The sequence below is a fragment of the Hipposideros armiger genome, unplaced genomic scaffold (genome assembly GCF_001890085.2).
Source record: "Hipposideros armiger isolate ML-2016 unplaced genomic scaffold, ASM189008v1 scaffold_42, whole genome shotgun sequence".
In the NCBI taxonomy this organism is placed as follows: Eukaryota; Metazoa; Chordata; class Mammalia; order Chiroptera; family Hipposideridae; genus Hipposideros; species Hipposideros armiger.
The window spans coordinates 1,316,197-1,337,780 of NW_017731392.1; the positions used below are offsets into that span (position 1 = coordinate 1,316,197).

At 36.3% G+C, this 21,584-nt stretch overlaps 1 protein-coding gene across 2 annotated transcripts in view; it reads left to right on the plus strand.

Moving 5' to 3' along the window:
• TNKS2 (tankyrase 2) overlaps positions 1 to 21,584 on the plus strand; it is a 58,963-nt gene that overhangs the window by 22,178 nt on the left and 15,201 nt on the right. The window contains exons 8-20 of one of the 2 annotated variants that reach the window (XM_019639091.1): positions 756 to 942; positions 1,950 to 2,071; positions 4,418 to 4,509; positions 4,597 to 4,675; positions 7,653 to 7,824; positions 11,048 to 11,127; positions 12,402 to 12,547; positions 13,566 to 13,731; positions 14,427 to 14,646; positions 17,083 to 17,192; positions 17,879 to 18,067; positions 19,714 to 19,966; positions 20,673 to 20,755. In XM_019639091.1, the coding sequence (XP_019494636.1) occupies positions 756 to 942; positions 1,950 to 2,071; positions 4,418 to 4,509; positions 4,597 to 4,675; positions 7,653 to 7,824; positions 11,048 to 11,127; positions 12,402 to 12,547; positions 13,566 to 13,731; positions 14,427 to 14,646; positions 17,083 to 17,192; positions 17,879 to 18,067; positions 19,714 to 19,966; positions 20,673 to 20,755 (1,899 nt within the window). The remainder of the gene's footprint in view (positions 1 to 755; positions 943 to 1,949; positions 2,072 to 4,417; positions 4,510 to 4,596; positions 4,676 to 7,652; positions 7,825 to 11,047; positions 11,128 to 12,401; positions 12,548 to 13,565; positions 13,732 to 14,426; positions 14,647 to 17,082; positions 17,193 to 17,878; positions 18,068 to 19,713; positions 19,967 to 20,672; positions 20,756 to 21,584) is intronic. The other variant, XM_019639092.1, reaches the window with a different exon arrangement.

Consider the following 21,584-nt stretch of genomic DNA (forward strand, 5'->3'; position numbering starts at 1 on the left):
TTATCTAGCGTATCCATACTGTATATGCTACCTGCCCATTATTCATTTAGTAGCTATCTCAGTTATCAGATCGACTTGTCATGGTACTGCAGTGCTTGTATTCAAGTCACCCTTATTTTAATTAATAATGGCCCCAAAGGGCAATACTGATGCTGGCAATTTGGATATGCCAGAAAGAAGCTGTAAAGTGCTTCCTTTAAGTGAAAAGGTGAGTACAGTAGTAACATATTTTGAGAGAGAGAGACGTTTATATAACTTGCATTATAGTATATTGTTATAATGTTTCTATTTTATTATTGTTGTTAATTCCTTACTGTGCCTAATTTATAAATTAAACTTTATCATAGGTATGTATGTATAGGAAAATATATAGTATTTATAGAGTTTGGTACATCTGTGATTTCAGGCATCCACTGGGCGTGTATATACTTAAGAACTGCATTTTATTATATGTAAACTATAGCTCAAAAAAGGAAAAAATTCATTCTTGGTAAAGATACATGTTACATCTATAACTTCATTCTTAACTGTTTTTAACAATAAAAGCGTTTAGTAGGCCTTTGTGGGTAGACCTAGCAGCCAGCTACTGTTTCTTCTGTGAGGAAAAAATTTATTCTTTTTCTGAATTAATTGGTTTAAGAAGAGAACTTTGGGAACATAAGCTGTTTAAGCTTGCATGATATTAAATTGCAGAGTACTAGTAATTCTAAATTGTCTTAAAAATTAAATACTGATTGTATGGTTTACTCTCCCAGCACGGTGCCTGTGTAAATGCAATGGACTTGTGGCAATTCACTCCTCTGCATGAGGCAGCGTCTAAGAACAGGGTTGAAGTGTGTTCTCTTCTCCTAAGTTACGGTGCAGATCCAACACTGCTGAATTGTCACAATAAAAGTGCTATAGACTTGGCTCCCACACCACAGTTAAAAGAAAGATTAGCATGTGAGTATAAAATGATAAATGTTTAGCTAGGATATTATGTCAATAAACAAAATGTTTTCTTGTTTGCTTCTAGAAATTTTAAAATAAAAAATACTTTAGCCGTGGTTTCTGTTGTTGCTCAGAGTAGCATATTGAATCATTTGGAAGTTTCTAATCATCCTGCTCTTTAGATACTATGAAAAGAAAATATATTTGTATTTATTTTTTCAAGTCAAGTTAAGCTCTTTATATGTATTAGTCTTATAGTTGGTATGCTTTTGGGGGAAAAAAGAATCTGGGTTTTGTTCCTGTCTTTGACGTGACTTTCTAGTTAATCTGCCATGAAGTTAGTTATTTGTAGGCTTGCCATCTTGTAAACATAGTCCCCAGATTTACAATTTAATATTTTTTGGTATCTGAGTAGTTCTGTGATTCTCTGTGTATAGCTGAAATAGATGTTGTAGAAAATGTTCACCTAGTTCAGATATAGTATCTCTATCGTAAATAGGAAACTTGTATTATTCTGGAATTATAAAGGATATAATGGGTGGTTTCACAAATCTGATGAATAAAACAGAGGGATCTTGAGCAAATAATTCTCTTTCATTTGTTCATCAGTAGATGCCTCTTGGAAATACCCAGCTTGTCTAGTCCCCAGTTCTCTGATGTAAGAGCAAAGCCATCGGCTATTTCCATAATGTTAGTATAGGGACTGTAATCACTTTTTGTTTTATTTTTTCACTGAGAAAAGTTCTATGCTTTGGATAATTCTCAGAACTCTCTGGTCTGGGAATATTTTGCACTACTCCAGATACCTCCAGACCCCAGACCAAAATAGACCTTGAGTTGGCTGTAGGCTAAATCATGTATATAGTTGGGGATGGACTGGATCATAACTGAGGGGAACTAGAATACCACTGTCTCCCTTTTCAGGGGTTATATTTGGTAAAAGTGTCTTTTACTAGGTTCGCATAAGTCCATCAATTTGATAATTCTCATGTAGATTGAAATGCTTTTTCTTCATCTAGATGAATTTAAAGGCCACTCTTTGCTGCAAGCTGCACGGGAAGCTGATGTTACACGCATCAAAAAACATCTCTCTCTGGAAATGGTGAATTTTAAACATCCTCAAACACATGAAACAGCATTGGTAATGTTTCAGATTTAAGCTTTTAAAATACAGAAACCAAAAACATGCAAAACTAATGATAAAGACTTCTGATGATGATACAGGATAACTGTCATAATGTCCTATTTTTAGTAATAGCATTATTTTAAAAATCTGTGCTTTTTAAAGATCAATGCCTGCACATAGTGTATAAAAAAAAAAATTTCAAGCAATACAGAAAAATAGACAACCTCACCCCCCAAAAGGCAGTACTATTATTCATTTGCATACCTTTCCAGAAAAATGTTTTATTTATATGCTGCCATATATAATGTGTAATTTTTTATTATCAGAAATGATACGTATCATTTGCTTTTTTGTTATAAAAATTACAAATGTTTACAATTGAAACTTTGGAAGCTACTGAAAATAATGAAAAAGAAAATAATTCTGCCATCAAGATAAAACCACTTGGTTTTGCTTCCAGTGTTGTGATCTTTTTCAAAATTAGATCTGAAGTCTGTATATCTCCCCTCTATACTGTGTGAATGAAGTGTCTGTGTGAGTAAAGGCTACTTCCCTGATAGAGGTAATACCAGCTCTGTGGAACTGTAACCAAGTAAATGAGAACCAGGCAATCTGGAAAAGCAGAAAAGAATGGGATCTCGTAAGGATAAGTGATGAAAGATAGCAAAGGGAATGGTATAATCAGGCTACCTTAGAAGTAGAAATTTAAAAGGAACCAAATCCTGCTATATGAATTGCAGAATGTGCTTTGAGTGAGGGAAGATGACCCTAAGTATATAAATGTGTTTAGGGGCATATTTAACTCACAGTAGCCTTACTTTCCTAATATCTTTTATGGTTAATTTTCTTCCTTATGCCACAATGTAAACTATGTGAAGGTTATATAGAAACCTATCTAGAAAAGATTTTAAACCTTTTGCTACTTATAAAAAATTTGCAAGTTAAAAAAAATAACAAAGCTGCAGACTAATAAGAAATGCTACTGCAAAATTCAAATCATAACAGCTTAAGATGGTACAGAGAAACTTGGAAAAACTGACATGAAAATTTGCTGGTCTGAAGAGCAATACTACATGTTTTTTTCCCCTAAATACCCTGCTATTAAATAACTTATTTTTGTTATTAACCTTAAAACATACTAGGAGTTAAGTATTGGATAGTTGTGGTCAGGGGCAGTGTCTTCCAGGTTTCCAAAGGTTATAGGCCTTGTTCCGGGATGCAGCAGAGGAGTAGGGGTGCAATTTGAAATGAATACGATCAAGAATTCTTGGAAGTAGTTTTTTTCCATTCTATGTGCTACAGTGATGTCCTGGGATGATTACTCATAACGTACCAAAGGAGCTATATTTACCAATTAGAAATGGTTTTATTGAGGGCAACAAAATGATTTTGGTGTCAACAACATCAGAGCATGAGTCTGAAGCAAAGTCATGAAGATCAGATAAGCTTTATTATTAAGTCTAAACCAGAACAAATTTCATATGTACTGTGTATTTAGATGTATAGAACTTAGCTTAACCATTATCCAAAACTTTTATCCCATGAATTTTCAGGTTTCAATTTTATGTTAACATACATACATTGATTTAGTTATTCACTCATTCAGACATTTGTTGAACACTTGTTGTGGATGAGTATCATTCTGGATTTTGAGGATGCAAAGATTTGGGACCTGACCATGACATACTAATTAGATTTATAACTAGCAAATCCCTACCTCCTGTCTCCCTTCCTCCTTGATATATCATCGACATAGATGCTGCAGTACCTAACTCAAAGTGTATCATTTTCTACCACTGGTTTTTGCAAAACAGGTCATCTAAGCTCCTGATTCTGGTGGAGCAGCTGGTTGAAAGAGAAATAAATACCCCTCATACCCCTCATCTTGTCAGCTATTCCATCGGTGCTATTACCAAGCAGATTCCAGAGCTGATGAGTGCTGTTATTTCATGTAAAGAAACCCAGCCCGGCCTTTGGAGTGTTTTATTAATTAACCTTTAAAAAATAGCGTAAACACCTTATGCAATATGGGAATAGTTTTGAAAGGAGTATTGGTCACATAAATTTAAATTTTTCATCACATCAGTAGTGGATTTTTCAAAAATGTAAAACAACTATAAAGCTTGGTCAGAATAATTAGTAACAGATATCATCTGATAAGTTTTTCAAGACTCTGCCAGCATTTAGTAATCGTTGCACATTCTATCCAATAGAAACTCTTTGAGTAGCAAAGTTAAAAAAAGTTAAAGCCAAAAATAAAACGAAGAAGTGAAATAACTTCTTGATTGAAAATACAAATGTTCTTAAATAAAAATCAGTCATATATCGTCCTTGATTAATGCTGCAATTTAAATTATTTAGCATTGTGCTGCTGCATCTCCGTACCCCAAAAGAAAGCAAATATGTGAACTGTTGCTAAGAAAAGGAGCAAACATCAATGAAAAAACTAAAGAGTAAGTATACCTTTAATAATAAAAAATTATTGGCATTTTATTTTTTTGAAACTATATTCATTGTCTGGCTGACTTTTTCTCTTTAAGATTCTTGACCCCTCTACATGTGGCATCTGAGAAAGCTCATAACGATGTTGTTGAAGTAGTGGTGAAACATGAAGCAAAGGTATACTTCCTTTTTGGTAAACTTTGGTAATCCAATAAATTATTTTCTATTTAGCAGATGAAATGCCTGACTTCCAAAACTCGTTTACTCTCTCATAAGTATTACTTTTTCTCCTCTTAATCTATACTTAAAAATAGTTCTAGGGCCGGCCGAGTGGCTCAGTTGGTTAAGAGCTCGCTCAAGAGTTTGAGCTCTGAGCAACAGCGGTTCGAGTCCAGCCCGAGCTGAGCAGCCGCTGAGCTGCCAACTGGTAGCAGGATGGCTCAGCTAAAAAAAAAAAAAAAAAAAAAAAAAAATAGAAAAAAAAAAATGTGTTCTATAGGGCCGGCCGAGTGGCTCAGTTGGTTAAGAGCTCGCTCATAGAGCTTGAGCTCTGAGCAACAGCAGTTCGAGTCCAGCCCGAGCTGAGCAGCCGCTGAGCTGCCAACTGGTAGCAGGATGGCTCAGCTAAAAAAAAAAACAAAAAAAAAAACCAAACAAAAATAGTTCTGTAGGTACTTTATTTTTTTGCTAGAAAGCCTATAGATTTACTCAAAAGTACATTATTGCTATATATCCTTCCTTCTGTATATATCCTTCCTTCATATATATCTGTTCCTTCTAACCACACGCCACTGGTCAAGTTATCTTTAAGGTCTTTTTCTAATAGTATACTCTTCAGGAAAATATCCATTCCTTGGTTACTGTGGTAACTTCCTGTTGTTTACCCCAACCACAGACTTTCTTACCCTCTGTTAATTCTGTGACTAAGCCAGGAAACTTAGAAGGAAATAAATTAAATGATTTGACTAAAAACCTAGCTCCCTATATTGGGAAGTTACTGGGTTTTAGTTGGCATTTGTACACAAAGCATATTATTCATGGAATAATTATGTTTTCTTCAAGGCTAGAAGTCGTTATTTCTTACGCATAGCACCCTAGATTGGAAGAGATGACATAGTCATGTAATTCAACAGTTTCACAGTTTTTACATAGATTCTTGCCTTCTTTAAAAAAATCTTTGGTAGAAATCAATTATATAACAAAGAATGGAGCTGCTCTGAGTGAAGGGAGAAGAAAGAAATAGAGATCCTTTCCCTCTGGGTGGCCCCGAGGCCCTTCTCTAAATGTGCTTTGCAATAGTTTTCTGATCTGTCCTTCCTGGGGTTTCCACTGAAGGAACTGTTTAGCATTCGATAATTTCTTTTTCTGTTGCCTCTCAGTGTCTTGATTTCTCTTTGATTTGGGGAAATTCTTAATAATGTATAATCTCAATCTTTTCTATTGTAAATTATTGAATAAAATAAAGTTATTTCTGCTTGACTGCTTGGCATACTCATTTGTCTCTCTGTTCTGTAACTTTTTCACTGATGGCTTTATTCATACGTGTGATGAATTACTAGAAGACTGTCGGGGTGCATATTAAATTTGAGTTGTGAAACTCAATGTAATAGTCTTAACTAGTGTGACCATCCATCCAGGTTTGTCCAGGACTGAGGAATTTCCAGAAATGCAGGACTGTAGTGCTAATACTGGGGAAGTCCCAGGCAAACCAGGACAAGTTGGTCACCCTAATCTTAAACAAAGTGGTACCCAAATAAAGTTTTCAAGTGGATATGTTTAATATTTCAGTGAGTTTTGGTATGTGAATAAATAGATTAATGTGAATAAAATGTTCTGAGCATTTTAAATTGCCTTTTCAGGTTCCTTAAGCCTGGAGATGAGCTACTTATAGTCTAGTTTTGGATTCATTGAGAAAGTCTTAACTATATCCTTATTTATTCTCCAATCCTGAATATTAATTGGACAGTGTCTCAAAACACTAGTGGCCTCAGGATTGTTTACTGAGGAACTTAATTTCTCAGTTATGTTTTGAAGAATTATTTCCCTGGTAGGGAGAGGTGGAGATGGGGGTGTTACAGGTGATTTTTATTGTGAACATTTTCAAAAATAGAACCAAGTTGAAAGAATTTTATAGAGAAAAATTATGTACCCATCACCTAGATTATGTTACTAACATTTTACTATTACTGTTTTATTAACGTGCCATCACTTTCTCCCTCCATCAGCATATCTTTTTTTTTTTTGACACATTTCAAAGTAATTTGAAATTATAGTGCACTTTTCCCTAAATACTTCCATGTAGGCATTATCTAGAGGTCAGCATTCATTTAAAGTTTTTTGGAGATGTAAAATTTACATGCAATGAAATGCAGAAATCTTAATTGTACATTTACTGAATTTTGACTAATGCATACACCCGTGTAACAGAAACTCACCAAGATATAGAACATTGTCTCATGGCAGAGACAGGGCCCCATCCAAGATAATCTCCACCCCTAGAGGCAATAACCATTTTGGTATTTTTCTACATGGATTAGATTTTCCTGTTCTAGGCCTTCATGTCTATGAAATCATAGAATATATACTCTTTTGTAAGGCTTTTTCCTCAGTATAATGTTTTAGAGATTGACCCATATCCATAGTTTGTTCCCTTTTAATGTTCAGAAGTATTCCATCATGTGAGTATACCATAGTATATTTATCCATACAGATTACTTTACATAATAAAAACGATAGAAGATTCAGCCAGTAGAAATACGTGTTTCTAATTTAGTCTCTGGCTTTGTTATTGATTGTTGTCTATATTGGGGTTAGTCTCCACATTTCTGGGCATCAAAAATCCATTAAAATACATTAGACTTTCTTAGGCAGTGTCTATCTCTACATTGTGAATCTACTAACACTTGAATGCTAAACAAAACTATTATTTGACATCACACACTTTTAACCCAAAATTAAGTCTGCTTTCTGATGTCAGCCTTCATGAATTGGTGAATTTATGCCCTAGACTGGAGCATAAATACTTGCTTTAGCCCTGGATAATAGGCTTCATAAGATAATTGTGAATTTTAAATTAGTAGCAAATGTTAAATACATTTTGGATGGTTTTAAATTTTACATGGAAGCTAATTTCAGCTTTTTCTGCATTGTTCAGGTTAATGCTCTGGATAATCTCGGTCAGACTTCCCTGCACAGAGCTGCACACTGTGGTCATCTGCAGACCTGCCGTCTCCTCCTGAGCTACGGATGTGATCCTAACATCATATCCCTTCAGGGCTTTACTGCCTTACAGATGGGAAATGAAAATGTGCAGCAGCTTCTTCAAGGTATTAAGTGCTTCCATGAAGTTATTTTTTTAATTAACCTCTAAATTTTTTCTCATATCATGTATGATTTGGTAGTAAAAAGAAAATTTTTTAGAATTTTTGGCTGTCGTTTCTCTTTAGTTCATTGTACTCAATGCCCAGATGTCATTCAATCTTAATTATGATTTTCTAGTAGCATTTTCTGTCCAATCTCTGAATAAGTAAATGACTCCTATTTTTTTTTAGAAAGCTTTTAGGAGTGATATACAATAACTATTTCTTTTCAAGAAGAGAAAACTTTAAAAGGTAGGTGTCTCTTAGAGCAGCCATAAAGAAAAATAATACTCTAACAACTGGCCCTATTTTTCACTCGTTTTTTTAGATTTTTTTATAAGGCATATAGATTTTGTACAAGGTAACCAACTATTTGACTTATTAAAACATATTTAACTATTGAATTCACTCACATTTATTACATAGGTTAAACATTTTAGCCTAGAAATCTGGTCCCCCGATTTTAAAATGTCTTTGCCTACATCTCTGCTTTTTACTAAAAGTTAATGGAGTGTCTTTGACATCTCAAAACTCAAATGAAAAGGAGTGTAACAGATCAAGCCTTTTGTATTTTACCCTTGATGATCCTTATACCTGTGGTCTAGAAACCATCTTTTGAGAAGAACACTGCCTAAATAGATGAAGACAGTTTGATAAAATCTCCTGGAAACTACCAAAACAGTGAATTAACTACAAGACTGCTTTCAAGTATTCCCATGATATACTTCCCCATATAGCTTGCATTTGTTTCCATGTCAGTTTGCGGGGTATGACACTAGTCCTATTCAGTTGCCTAGTGAGGCACATTTACAGTCTTTTTTTTTTTTAAGATTTTATTGGGGAACTAAGGGAGGGGAATAGCGTTGGGGAATCGGGGAAGGGGAACAGACAAGTTGCTGTCCTTTGTTCTTCAGTCTAGTTGTGGAGGACGTCGCTTCACTGGCCCATGTTGGCACTGTCATTACTGCGCTCCTCCCGGGTGACCCACATCGGTCACTGGCCACTGGACGGCTGCTCACAACAGCTCTTGGCAGCTCACTCTGGCTGCTGGCCGCTCAAGCTGGCTGCCAGCCACTCATGGTAGCTCACAGCAGCCCACTGCAGCTTCACTGCAGCGTATGCTGTCGCCAGCGACTCACAGCAGCCCAGCTCCAGGTCGAGCTGTTGTTCACCATCCTAGGTGTAGAGGGCGCAAGCCCTAGGTCACAGGCCCTAATGTGAAATCCAAACCAGGGCCGTGCTGCTCAGAACTGGTGTCCCAAGTCAGCTCTTAACAAACGTGCCACTCGGCTGGCCCTACATTTACAGTCTTGATAGTTTTGTGCTAAGTACTATTACTTAACCTTTCCCGCTACTTTCTTAGAATAAATTATCAAAGTACAATTTCCAGATCAAAGGATAACATATAATTGTTAAATTGCCTTCTGAAAAGGTTGTTATATACCATTTTACACCCTACTACTAACCGTGTACGATAAGACCTGTTTGCCTTGTCAGCACCAATTATAATTCTTAATCTTTTCCTTGGGTGAATTTGTGTGTATGTGTGTGAATTACAGAAGTAATAGATGATTTTTTAATGCAAATTATAGAAATATTGTCATATTGCTCCCCCATTTCCTCTTTGCCCATTAATGAATGAATGAAAAAAGGTGTCATTATTTTGCATTTCTAAGATGTATGTTGCAATATTTTCTTTTTTTTTAAAGATTTTATTGGAGAATTTGGGGGAGGGGAATCGGGGAAGGGGAACAGACAGGTAGACAAATTGATGTTTTTGTTCTTCAGTCTAGTTATGGAGGACGTCACTTCACTGGCCCATGTTTGTATGATCATTGTGCTCTTCCCGGGTGAGGCAATCAGTCGCCGGTCATTGCTTGGCCGCTCACAGCAGCTCCCGGCCACTCACACCAGCTGCCGGCCGCTCACGCTGGCTGCTGGCCACACATGGTAGCTTATGGCAGCCTACTGCAGCAGGGCTTCAGCCTATGCAGTTTTTTTAATGCTTTGTTTATTGCCTGGCAGATATTTTTCCGAATCAATTTGGTTCTGCTTTTGATGTACTGCTCTAAGATGCATTTCTACTGCAAGATAAAAAATAATATTCAGGGCCAGCCGAGTGGCTCAGCTGGTTAAGAGCTTGCATGGGAGCGCCAGCTCTGAGCAGCAGGGCTGCGGTTCAGATCCCACATTGAGGACCAGTGACGCTGTGCCCTCCACAGCTAAGATGATGAACAACAGCTCGACCTGGAGCTGGGCTGCAGTGAGTCGCCGGTGACAGTGTAGGCTGCAGTGGGGCAGCAGTGGGCTACGTGAGTTGGCTGGCAGCCAGCGTGAGCGACTGGTAGCCGGTGTGAGCTACCGGGAGCCGCTGTGAGCGGCCGACCAATGACCGGTGACTGATTACCTCATCCAGGAAGAGCACAATGATCATTCCAACATGGGCCAGTGGAGTGACGTCCTCCACAACTAGACTGAAGAACAAAACAGCAATTTGTCTACCTGTCTGTTCCCCTTCCCCGATTCCCTAATGCTGTTCCCCTCCCCCAATTCCCCAATTTAAAAAAAAGTCTTAAAAAAATAATAATATTCACCTATATTTTCTTCTATTATATTTAAGGTTTAATCATTATACTTAAGTCTAATCCATCTGGAGTTTATTTTGTTCTAAGATGTGAAGTACATGTTTTCTTCCTTTCCTATGAGATTTAAATGAGCTATGAAACAGAATTGCAGACCTGAAATGACTCAGGTATCATCCAACTTTTCTTTCTAGAACTGGAAAAAATATGAGCCCCAGAAAGTTCAAATGACTTGCCCTAGTCAGCTAGTTAATGGTAGAACCATGGTTAGATCTCTGGCCATTGCTCTACTAATGTAATATTTTTCTACCATTCAACAGGCTTGGTTTTAAAGCAGACCATATTTCATTATTTTACGTTCCTTTACATGACTTAAATCACATTTTATGATTATTCACATTTACATACTTTTCGTTCATATGTACGCATACATTTCAAAAAAAGTTTTAAGAAAGTCTTACTGTTTTTCTTCTACTACCATAGGGATTTCCTACACAATCTACCAAACTGTAAAAGAACTCTACTTCCAGATAGATGCCTCCCTTAAAAAAAAAAGCTTGGTTTCACCTTCTAAGTGGGAGTTAATTACTCTTTTTCTCTCTTTTTAGAGGGTATCCCATTAGGTAATTCAGAGGCAGACAGACAATTGCTGGAAGCTGCAAAGGCTGGAGATGTAGAAACTGTAAAAGTAAGATATGATCTTATGTTTTTAACTTTGGATTTTTATTTTGACAGTGTTTAATGAACGTACTATTATAATAAAGAGCCTAGTAGTTATTTATATGTATGTACTGTGTTTTAAAAGGTAAATGATGCTACTCTAGTTGTCTGCAAATAAGGATAATTGAGTAATAAAAAGAAACATTTTAGTTTCACATACATCTCTGTAAATACAGCACAGTCACAAATTTAAATAAACTGCATGTTTATGGAAATGAATTTTAAGGAACCTATACACTGTCCCTTTAAAAGAATAAGGTATATCAAATTATTGTCCATTATTGTTTACATACGATACAAACCCTTGAGGTTAAAACCGCTGGTAGTTGGATACTTTGGTTTACTAGGCTTAGGTCATTCCTGCTTTTAGGGTCGGATAATAAAGAGAGAGTAAGGGTTTTTACTAATATTGATATTCTTTTAACTTTTTGAACACCATGATTTATCATCTGTATTGCTTTTCTTCCCCGGACATTTATACTTTTCATGCATACTACTCTTGAGTATTTTGAGTGTTATTCTTATAGGCTTTCTCAGCTAGGCTTCCTCATCTAAACCAAAGAACACAAAAAATTATTTGATTAACTATTTTCTTAATTCTCCCAAGGGCGGGATATAAGCAATAGCATTCTTTTAGTTAATTCATCCCGTCTAAATGCAGTTCCTTGACTACTATCATCAGTATCACCTAGAAACTCATTAGATATGCAAATTCTCAGGCCCTACCACAAACACACTGAATTAGAAAATCTGGAGGGAGAACCAGTTCACCTGGAAATTTGAGAACCACTGGTTCCAGGCAGTACTTCTCAGACTTAATGTGTTTACAGATCACCTATGGATTTTGTTAAAATGCAGATTCCGGTTCAGTAGATGGGGTTTGATATTCTGTTTCCAACAAGCCTCAGGTCATGCTGATGGTCCTGTGATGCAGTGTACCTCTACATATATATTTGCCAAAAATAGAACCTACAATTGCTGATAATTGATACTTAGATTACCTTTATATAAATAGTAGTAATAGGAATGATAAAATTTACCTACTTTTGCTTTAGCAAAAGATGATGATACAGGCATAGATGAGAGGGATTCCCAATAAATGACAAGAGGAAATGTGAATTAAGTAGCAGATAGTTGCTGAGGATGTTGATTTGATGAGACGAGAAAGTAAGTCAGACATTTGAAACTTCTAAATGAATGAAAACAAGAAGCATCATGTGCATACTGTGTTCCATCCTGTAGAAGTTGTGTACTGTTCAGAGTGTCAACTGCAGAGACATCGAAGGGCGTCAGTCTACACCACTCCATTTTGCAGCTGGCTATAATAGGGTGTCTGTGGTGGAATATCTGCTGCAACACGGAGCTGATGTGCATGCTAAAGACAAAGGGCAAGTACCAGCAGTTGCCATGGCCTCTTGTTTTCTTTATCTGACCTTTTTAGGAAAATCTGAAAATATTTTTATGATAGTTGGTAGCTCTTATTTTCAGGGTAGTCTGTTTTCTAACATTGGCTTGAATATAGCTTCTTAATTTCAGTTAAGGTTTTATAATGGTTAGCATTTATATACAGACTTATTTGCATAATGCCTTGTAATTTTATAATGGCCAAGGAGATTACATTAGTGTGATACTGATTTTTAATGTAGTAAATTTTTCAGGTTTTTTTATAAAGATTTTTATTGGGGAATTGGGGGATGGGAACAGCGCTGGGGAATCGGGGGAAGGGGAACAGACAAGTTGCTGTCGTTTTGTTCTTCAGTCTAGTTGTGGAGGACGTTGCTTCACTGGCCCAAGTTGGCACCTCATTGCGCTCTTCCCTGGCGAAGCAGATCAGTCGCCGGCTTCTAGACAGCCGCTCATGGCGGCTGCTGGCCGCTCACACTGGCTGCTGGCCTCATATGGTAGCTTACGGCAGCCCACTGCAGCAGGGGCTGCAGCCTGTGCCGTCGCCAGCGACTCACGGCAGCCCAGCTCCAGGTCGAGCTGTTGTTCAGCATCTTAGCTGTAGAGGGCAGTGTCACTGGCCCTCATATGTGGGATCCGAACCGGGGCCCTCTGGTGTCCCAAGCCCTCTCTTAACCAGCGCGCCACTCTGCCCGCCCAAATTTTTCAGTTTTCATTGAGGATATTTGAATTCTTCCAGTTTATCTTAAAATTATTTTTCTTTAAAAGTATACAATTCTCAATTCTAGATATTGAGTATATAGTTTTTATTATATTCTCTGCAGTTTTAAATATTTCCTCCCTAGCCACCCCCCCAAATAATTCTATGCTTTCAATAAATACTTAGGTTCTATAAAATATACTCAGTATAATCCCTTGTGCAGTTCAAGAAATTTATCAGCTATATGTAATTATTTAAAACATATCTTTGTGTTGCATTGCTTACTTAGCTTTTCATTTCAGAGGCCTTGTACCTTTGCATAATGCATGTTCTTATGGACATTATGAAGTTGCAGAACTTCTTGTTAAGCATGGAGCAGTAGTTAATGTAGCTGATTTATGGAAATTTACGCCTTTACATGAAGCTGCAGCAAAAGGAAAATATGAAATTTGCAAACTTCTGCTCCAGGTATATTTAAGTACTTATGGACGGTATATTACATAGAATATGTTTGATATTTTTAATAACTCTAATATAAACTTAAACTAGTAAGGGGGGTCGGAAGAAAAATTACCTACTTCTCTACCTAGATTTCAGAATAAATGTCATGAACAGTATTTTAATCTATGGTATGTGTACCACACACAGATTTGTTGTATCAAGTCAGCTATCATCATGTAACAGTTCTCTGATTATCTTAATTTTTCTTATTTAGTACTTTGACTTTAAAATAGTTGATGGATTATGTAATTTATAAGCCAGGTTTTATTTAGCACTAATAAAATTGGTAGTACTGGTTTAATACATGTACCAGTAGATATTTTACAGTATAAATAACACTAAAGTTAAATTTATAATTTTTTTCAGTGTTTGTGAAAACTAAAAATAGCATACGTGAAAGTTAACTTAATGAAATACCTTACTTTGAATGTAGTTTAACATTTTGACTATATTATTACATTATAAAAGCCCAATAATATTTAACGGTCTCTAATCTTTTTATAATTTTTTGTGTATTAAATTAAACATTAATAAGAATTACGTTAACCTTTAAGGTAGAGTCTCAGTATAAAATAGTTTTCTTTGGCATAGTTACATTAACTATTTTCTCATTGACCAAGGACAAACTTAAGCCAGTTTCTTTCTCTTTTTCACATGCCCAGCACGGTGCAGATCCTACAAAGAAAAACAGGGATGGAAATACTCCTCTGGATCTTGTTAAAGATGGAGATACAGATATCCAAGATCTACTTAGGGGAGATGCAGCTTTGTTAGATGCTGCCAAGAAGGGTTGTTTAGCCAGAGTAAAGAAGTTGTCTTCTCCTGATAATGTAAATTGCCGTGATACCCAAGGCCGACATTCAACACCTTTACATTTAGCAGGTAAGTGAAGTTTCACAGATTTAGGCTGGCGACATCTAATATTCATTTAACCTGAGTAAAATATTTCCTGCAAGTAAACTTAAAGGGTTCAATTCAAATATCTTTTAATACCACCATTTTACTCAAGTGTATTTGTACAAGGCAACTGTACTTCATGTTCACGTGAGTACTAGTGTTACATTCAGTAAGAACAATTGAAAGAGGCTTTCAATTGTACTTTGAAACCTTTGGAACCTTTATTCCAGGTCATCATATTGTTTGAGTCATCTTTGATGAGTGAGTTTGGGCTACAGAAACTTGAAAAGTATGCCTGCTTGAGCCAGCCTTCCTCATAAGAAGCTAAAGCTTTCCATTCTAATGATCACTGTTAAGCACAGCAGGAAAAAAAAAAAAATCTTAAAAAATAAATGTGAAAAAAAAGGAAAAGACTTGTTGGTTACATAAACCTCTTGTCAACGTTATTTGTTGTATTAGTAGTTTTCTAGTCCTGCCTTAACAAAATACTACAGGCTATATGGTTAAACAACAGAAATTTATTTTCTCACAGTTCTGAGGTTCAAGGTGTTAGCAGGATCGGTTTCTCCTGAGGCCTCTCTCCTTAGCTTCCAGATGGCTACCTTCTCACTGAATCCTCACATGGCCTTTTCTCTGTTATGACCACATCCCTGGTGTTTCTTTATATATGTCCTAATCTCTTCTAAGGACACCAGTCAAATTGGATTAGGGCCTATAGCCTCATTTTAATTTCATTACCTCTTTAGAGGCCCTATCTACAAGTACAGTCACATTCCGAAGGTACTGTTGGTTAAAGCTTCACCATAGGAATTTTGAGGGACACAATTGAGTACATAACATTTGTTCTAGGTTTTCTCTCATGAAATTGACACAGTGCACCTTTGTGGTTTTTACAGCTTTTATAGATGCGTTGAGGATGCTAGAAAATGGGCCATTAAAATCACTGAGCTACAGCTACTACTTCAGTGGATTTGCATCATAGACATATTTGACTCATACAAGTTTATCTAAATACATGGTTTAAAAAGAAAAAAGTAATGCAGGTGTTCTGTCAGTTGTGTAATAAGGGAAATGAAAATCTACTCTTCTCTCAGTTTCAGTCTCACAGGCTGAGTAACTGTGTGTTCCTAATGGTTAAGGGATATTTTGGCTATATGAGATTTTTACCTTTAAATTCTCACCCCATGTAAATTGGGACCCCAGTGTCCAAGGAAAAGAATTACTCCATCTGTGTGTCTTTTAGAGAATTTTGGAATTGATAAGCCACAAATGTTCACATAGTGAGAAAAAGCTTTTCTACTTCCACTGGCAATCAGGAGTTTCTATCTAGTTCATGCAAGACAGGATGTGACTTGGCCTCTGATTTGAACTATGCTTTGCGTATTTATTTATATTAGCTTTTTATATCTTTATGGTAACTTATCTAGAACATTTAACATTGCTATTTATGTTTATGTTGCTTTTGTAAGTGGCAAATATGTTGTTTACACAAAATATTTCTGCCTACTTGGGCAAGTGTTATACCCTCAGACCTGGAAGGACTTTTGGATTCACTGTAATACTTAGATAGTTTTGTGGTTTTGATTTTCTTTGCTTGATCTTACTTAAATTTTCTGCTTTAGATCTTTCAGCAAAAGGATAAAAAGTAAAAACTACAATAAAAATAAATGTGAATAAAATATTTTGAACTATTTTTAGTTTCAAGTGATATCTAGTGTTATGTTGGCAAAGTTAAGTTCCAGATTTGCTTTCAATCTATGAATAGGTGTCAAATAAAATATACTTTACCATAAGAGTATGTATGTACTAAGACAGCTGACAGTTCCCAAGATGATAGCTAAGAGGTTATGGCATATTTATAAAACTAAGTTTTACTTCATAGCTTTAGCAACACTTACAGGTCCTGCTACCAGACTTGTAGAGATGGGTACTCCTAAGTTCTCTCTAGCAAAAAGCATGTCCTTGTGGCTTTCTGGGGAAATGAGGTGCTGAGACCCATGCTGGGTGCTGGCTGTATCCTGCTCTGCCAGCACTTGTGTTCCTAACTTGGCTTTTGTATGATTGGATGCCTTTTGCTTGCAGCCCTTGAGACCATGTACCTGAGTTCAAGAAGTTGTATATACAACAACCATGAAGGCAGGGACTTTGGTAAGAAGGTTTTAAAAGGAAAGATACAAGCCAGTCAATCAGTATAAATTTAAGAGTCTCTAAACGAATGTGCATCATGACTGAACGCTTCCAACTTGAGGCCAGTGGGCAGTTTTTCCATAAGATAAAATGTTCATAGGCTACAATGGGGAATTTCAGATTTCTATAGTCTCTTTATTTTTAAAATAATGCTTATGCTTTATATATAGAGTTACATATATGTAACTTTTTATATTAACAATTGAAAGTAATTTTTCTTCTTTTCTAAATCAGCTGGTTATAATAATTTAGAAGTTGCAGAGTATTTGTTACAACATGGAGCTGACGTGAATGCGCAAGACAAAGGGGGACTTATTCCTTTACATAATGCAGCATCTTATGGGGTAAGTTCTTTTGTGTTACCTTTAAAAATCTCTGACATTTTCAAAGTGAAAATCAGTATTGCAGTTCAAAGGGAATTTAGTTTGACTTTCTCATTTTATAGAGAAGTAAATATGAGGGCTAAAGAGGTTAAATAACTTCCAAGTTTTAATTCTGAATCTATTGCAAGCTTGCTGTGTGATGTGCAGCATATTTTGTCATTCATTTTATTATCTTCCTTAGCACCTATCTTTTATTTTCATTGAGATGTTGGTGCCCAGGAAACCCATTGGGATTCATAGGAATCTGTAGAGATTCGGATGCATTGTTCCTGACTTTTTACAGCCCTAAATGTTATAACCAGTATTGGCCATCCTCAATAGTATAGTTTGAATAATTGAGGTAGGCTACTGGTTTATAAATTGATGTTCATCAGCTTTAACCTTTGAATAAATGAGAAATTGTTAGTCATATTAGTTTAGTTCCCTCCTTTGTAGAATTCTTCACATTTTCTAGATAGCCTCTTGTTATTGAAATGTCTTCTGTAATTTTTAATTACCCATAAATAATAATGTTGAAGAGAAACAGTTTTTCTTTTCATTTCTGACTAAATATGAAAACATGGAAAAATAGGTATATGGCGAGTTTCTCTTTAGAAACTATGATAAAATAAAATTTCATACTGTAACAGGAATATTTTCTTTTACAGCATGTAGATGTAGCAGCTTTACTAATAAAGTATAATGCATGTGTCAATGCCACGGACAAATGGGCTTTCACACCTTTGCATGAAGCAGCCCAAAAGGGACGAACACAGCTTTGTGCTTTATTGTTGGCCCATGGAGCTGATCCTACTCTTAAAAATCAGGAAGGACAAACACCTTTAGATTTAGTTTCTGTAAGTGATGGGCTCTTTGAAAAATCTTAATGCTTTTCTCACTTTTTAAAATTCACTTGGTATATATAAAATGTCTTCATGATGAATGTGGCAAAATCTGGTTTTTAGCCCAATTTAAATGTAGGATTTCTTTGGTATTAATATATAATAAGTAAAACAATAGGATTATCAATCTGTTATTGTGTCCTGAGTACTTTGGGAATTGGCAAAAAAGAACTACAACTGCTTACATTAGTTGGGAAACAAAATAGGCACAGGCCCTCAATGGATGCTATTACAGTGCATACAGTGGAAGGTAGTACAAGACATGGATCTTGATGAACTTTCCCAGCTGGAACCATTGCCCTGAAGGTGCAGCCGTAAAACCTGCTTCTAGTAGAGGTTCCCTTCCCTTCCACACTACCTCCTCCAAAGTTTCCTTCCTCTCCCGAGGGAACTTGTGTAGAAGTCTCCATTCTAGCCTCTGCCTCTGCTTTGGCCACTGTGACACAGGTGCCTCTTTTGCCTCCACCACTGGGGAAATTGACCAGAGCAGTGGAGGGGAAGGGAGAAGAAATTCTTGAGTTAGGATGGAAGTGGTTTTCCCATTCCAAACAATCTTAGAAGTGAACTTTTCTAAATCAGTCTTTCCATTTGTTATGTTAGTCCACCAGATATAATTGACAATGAAACAAAGTGCTCTAGAGAACATATGTGGGCATGAGGGTCAAACAGACCTGCCGTAGAATTCCAGCTCTGCCACTTATAGTTGCTCAATCTTGCAAGTTGCCTAACCTCTAAGCCTCAGTTACCTCATCTATAAATGGGGATAAAATATATCTGGTTAATATGAGAATTAAATGAGGAAATGTACTTAAAGTCCTTGGCATGGTGTCAGGTACATAAAAAGCACCCAGTAAATGGTGCTAATATTATTTTTAAATTTTATATACAAACTGCATGCGATATGAGTTCTCAGACTCGAGGGGGAAAAAAGGTGAGGATTGGAATAGGCGGTAAAAATGACTAACCGTGAAAACAAGTACTGATTTACTTCTTTCTGAATGTTAATTACTTAGTGTCTTAACTGAGCATTATGAAATAATGACATATGTCCTTAATTAAACAAATTAATGTACCAGTAAATTTGGAGATTTTTTTTTCCATTTTAGCAAATTTGATTACAATAATTATTTTTGTTACCCCCAAAAATGTTCAATTTTGAGAAACAGATAATATTGTTCATTGAATATTTTCCAAGAAATATAAAACGATTATTATGTTTGCTAAAGTTCCATGTAGGTTGAATTACTTCTTTCAGAGTAACTGCAATAGTGTTAAAAGCTGTTACCTTTTTAAATTGATATTTCTGTAATTCATTTCACTGCTTTTCATAGTATCAAAGTTACGATATTCTTTTCATGCTTCACCATATTTAACAGTTTTATTTTGATTCTGTGTGTCTTGGAACAGATGTTCTGAATTATGTTTTATATTTAATAAGTTTAGTTAAATATCACTCATTTGCTTTTTAAAATAATCATTTTGTATAATACACAATTCTAGTGCAGATCTGAGTTTTTGTCATTTTTAAATGCATCCTATTGGGTATAGAATTGTAAAAGTTGCTTATCCCAGATTTCATCTCTCTCTGACATGTACTCTAGGCAGACGATGTTACTGCTCTCCTAACAGCAGCCATGCCCCCGTCTGCTCTGCCTTCATGTTACAAACCTCAAGTACTCAATGGCGTGAGAAGCCCAGGAGCCACTGCCGATGCTCTGTCTTCAGGTCCATCCAGCCCATCAAGCCTTTCTGCAGCAAGCAGTCTTGATAACTTATCTGGAAGTTTTTCTGAACTGTCTTCAGTGGTTAGTTCAAGTGGAACAGAGGGTGCTTCCAGTTTGGAGAAAAAGGAGGGTAAGACGTTCTACAAAAACAACTTTCTAACTTGTATTGTAGCCACATATTTGGCATTTGGAATGCTAAGAAGTCTTTTTTTAACCTTAAATACAACTGTTAATATCAGATTAATTAACATAGTCTAAAATTGCGCTATTATTGCGCTCTTCCCGGGCGAGGCAGATAGGTCGCCGGCCACAGATGGCTGCTCACAGCAGCTCTTCACAACTCATGCCGGCTGCCGGCTGCTCACGGTACCTTTATGGCAGCCCACTGCAGCTTCACTGCAGCCTACGCCGTCGCCTGCGACTCACAGCAGCCCAGCTCCAGGTCAAGCTGTTGTTCACCATCGTAGCTGTATAGGGCGCAGTGAGCGTCACTGGCCCTCATGTGGGATCCAAACCAGGGCCCTGCTGCTCAGAGCTGGCATCCCAAGCCAACTCCTAACCAACGTGCCACTTGGCCAGCGCAAAAAAGATATTATTTTTTAACCTGAGAGTACCCCGTTGGTTAACTGCTTCTTCTAATGATGATATTTTATAGCTTTTGCTTTGCAGTTTTTAATGTTATGTTCAGTATTACATCCCAAGTAGATATTATTAATATTTTGCTTTATTTTTACTTTCTTCATGTATATAGTAATAGCACAAAACTTTATTTTTATAATGTTGATATATCATTATTCTGATGTGAAACTTTGTTCTGGGTTTTTTTTATTTTCCAGTTCCAGGGGTAGATTTTAGCATAACTCAGTTTGTAAGGAACCTTGGGCTCGAACACCTAATGGATATATTTGAGAGAGAACAGGTGAGTAGATGAATTGTTTTTTCTTGGTTTCATGTTTTATGAAATGCTCCGAACCACTCGACCTGTTTTGGGGGTGAGGGGGATGGTTTTTTAAGAAACTAAAAATCAGTTACTCTTCTAAATTTGGCTTGATCTTGGAATTTCTGTTTAGTGTATTAGCACGTAAAGATTGACTGCTGGGTAGTAATAGTAAAATAACTTTCATGAATGGAAAATTTACTTATTCAACCCTTAAAATAAGTTATCCTTGAGCCTGTTTATTTAGGTCTGTTGTGTCAATCACTACCCACTTTAAGCCTGACACTTTGCTAGCCTCTATAGAAAGGTGTGAAGATATGCCAACTATGTATCTGGGTATTTCTAGAACAGTCCCAATTTATAGTACTCTTTCAGAATATAATTACTGATTTTTTTGGTTCAGAACATATACATACTATAGATTTTTACCCTAAGGAACTGTTGAGCTAGTTATGGAATTATAACAAAAACATATGAAGAGTTAAGTTTTGGGCATAGATTTTTTAAATTCCAATAAAGAAAAAAGGTTATTGCAAGCTGCACTGTTTAGGGAAAGCTTTTTAGATGATGTGTAAATAAAACAGTAGTTTAAAGAATGTGTTTCATTTCACAAAGTAGGAATATACATTTGAGATGAAAGGGTTAGTGTGAACAATGATGCAAAAGTGCAAGTTAGCATAGCCTGGAGAAACCATTGAAGACATTGTATAAATAGGTTGGATGTAGAGGGGTGGTGGAAAAGATAAAATAGTGTACCTGAATATGGTTAATTTGAAAGTGCATTAGTGTTTGGCAGCTTAGTTCTGAGGTT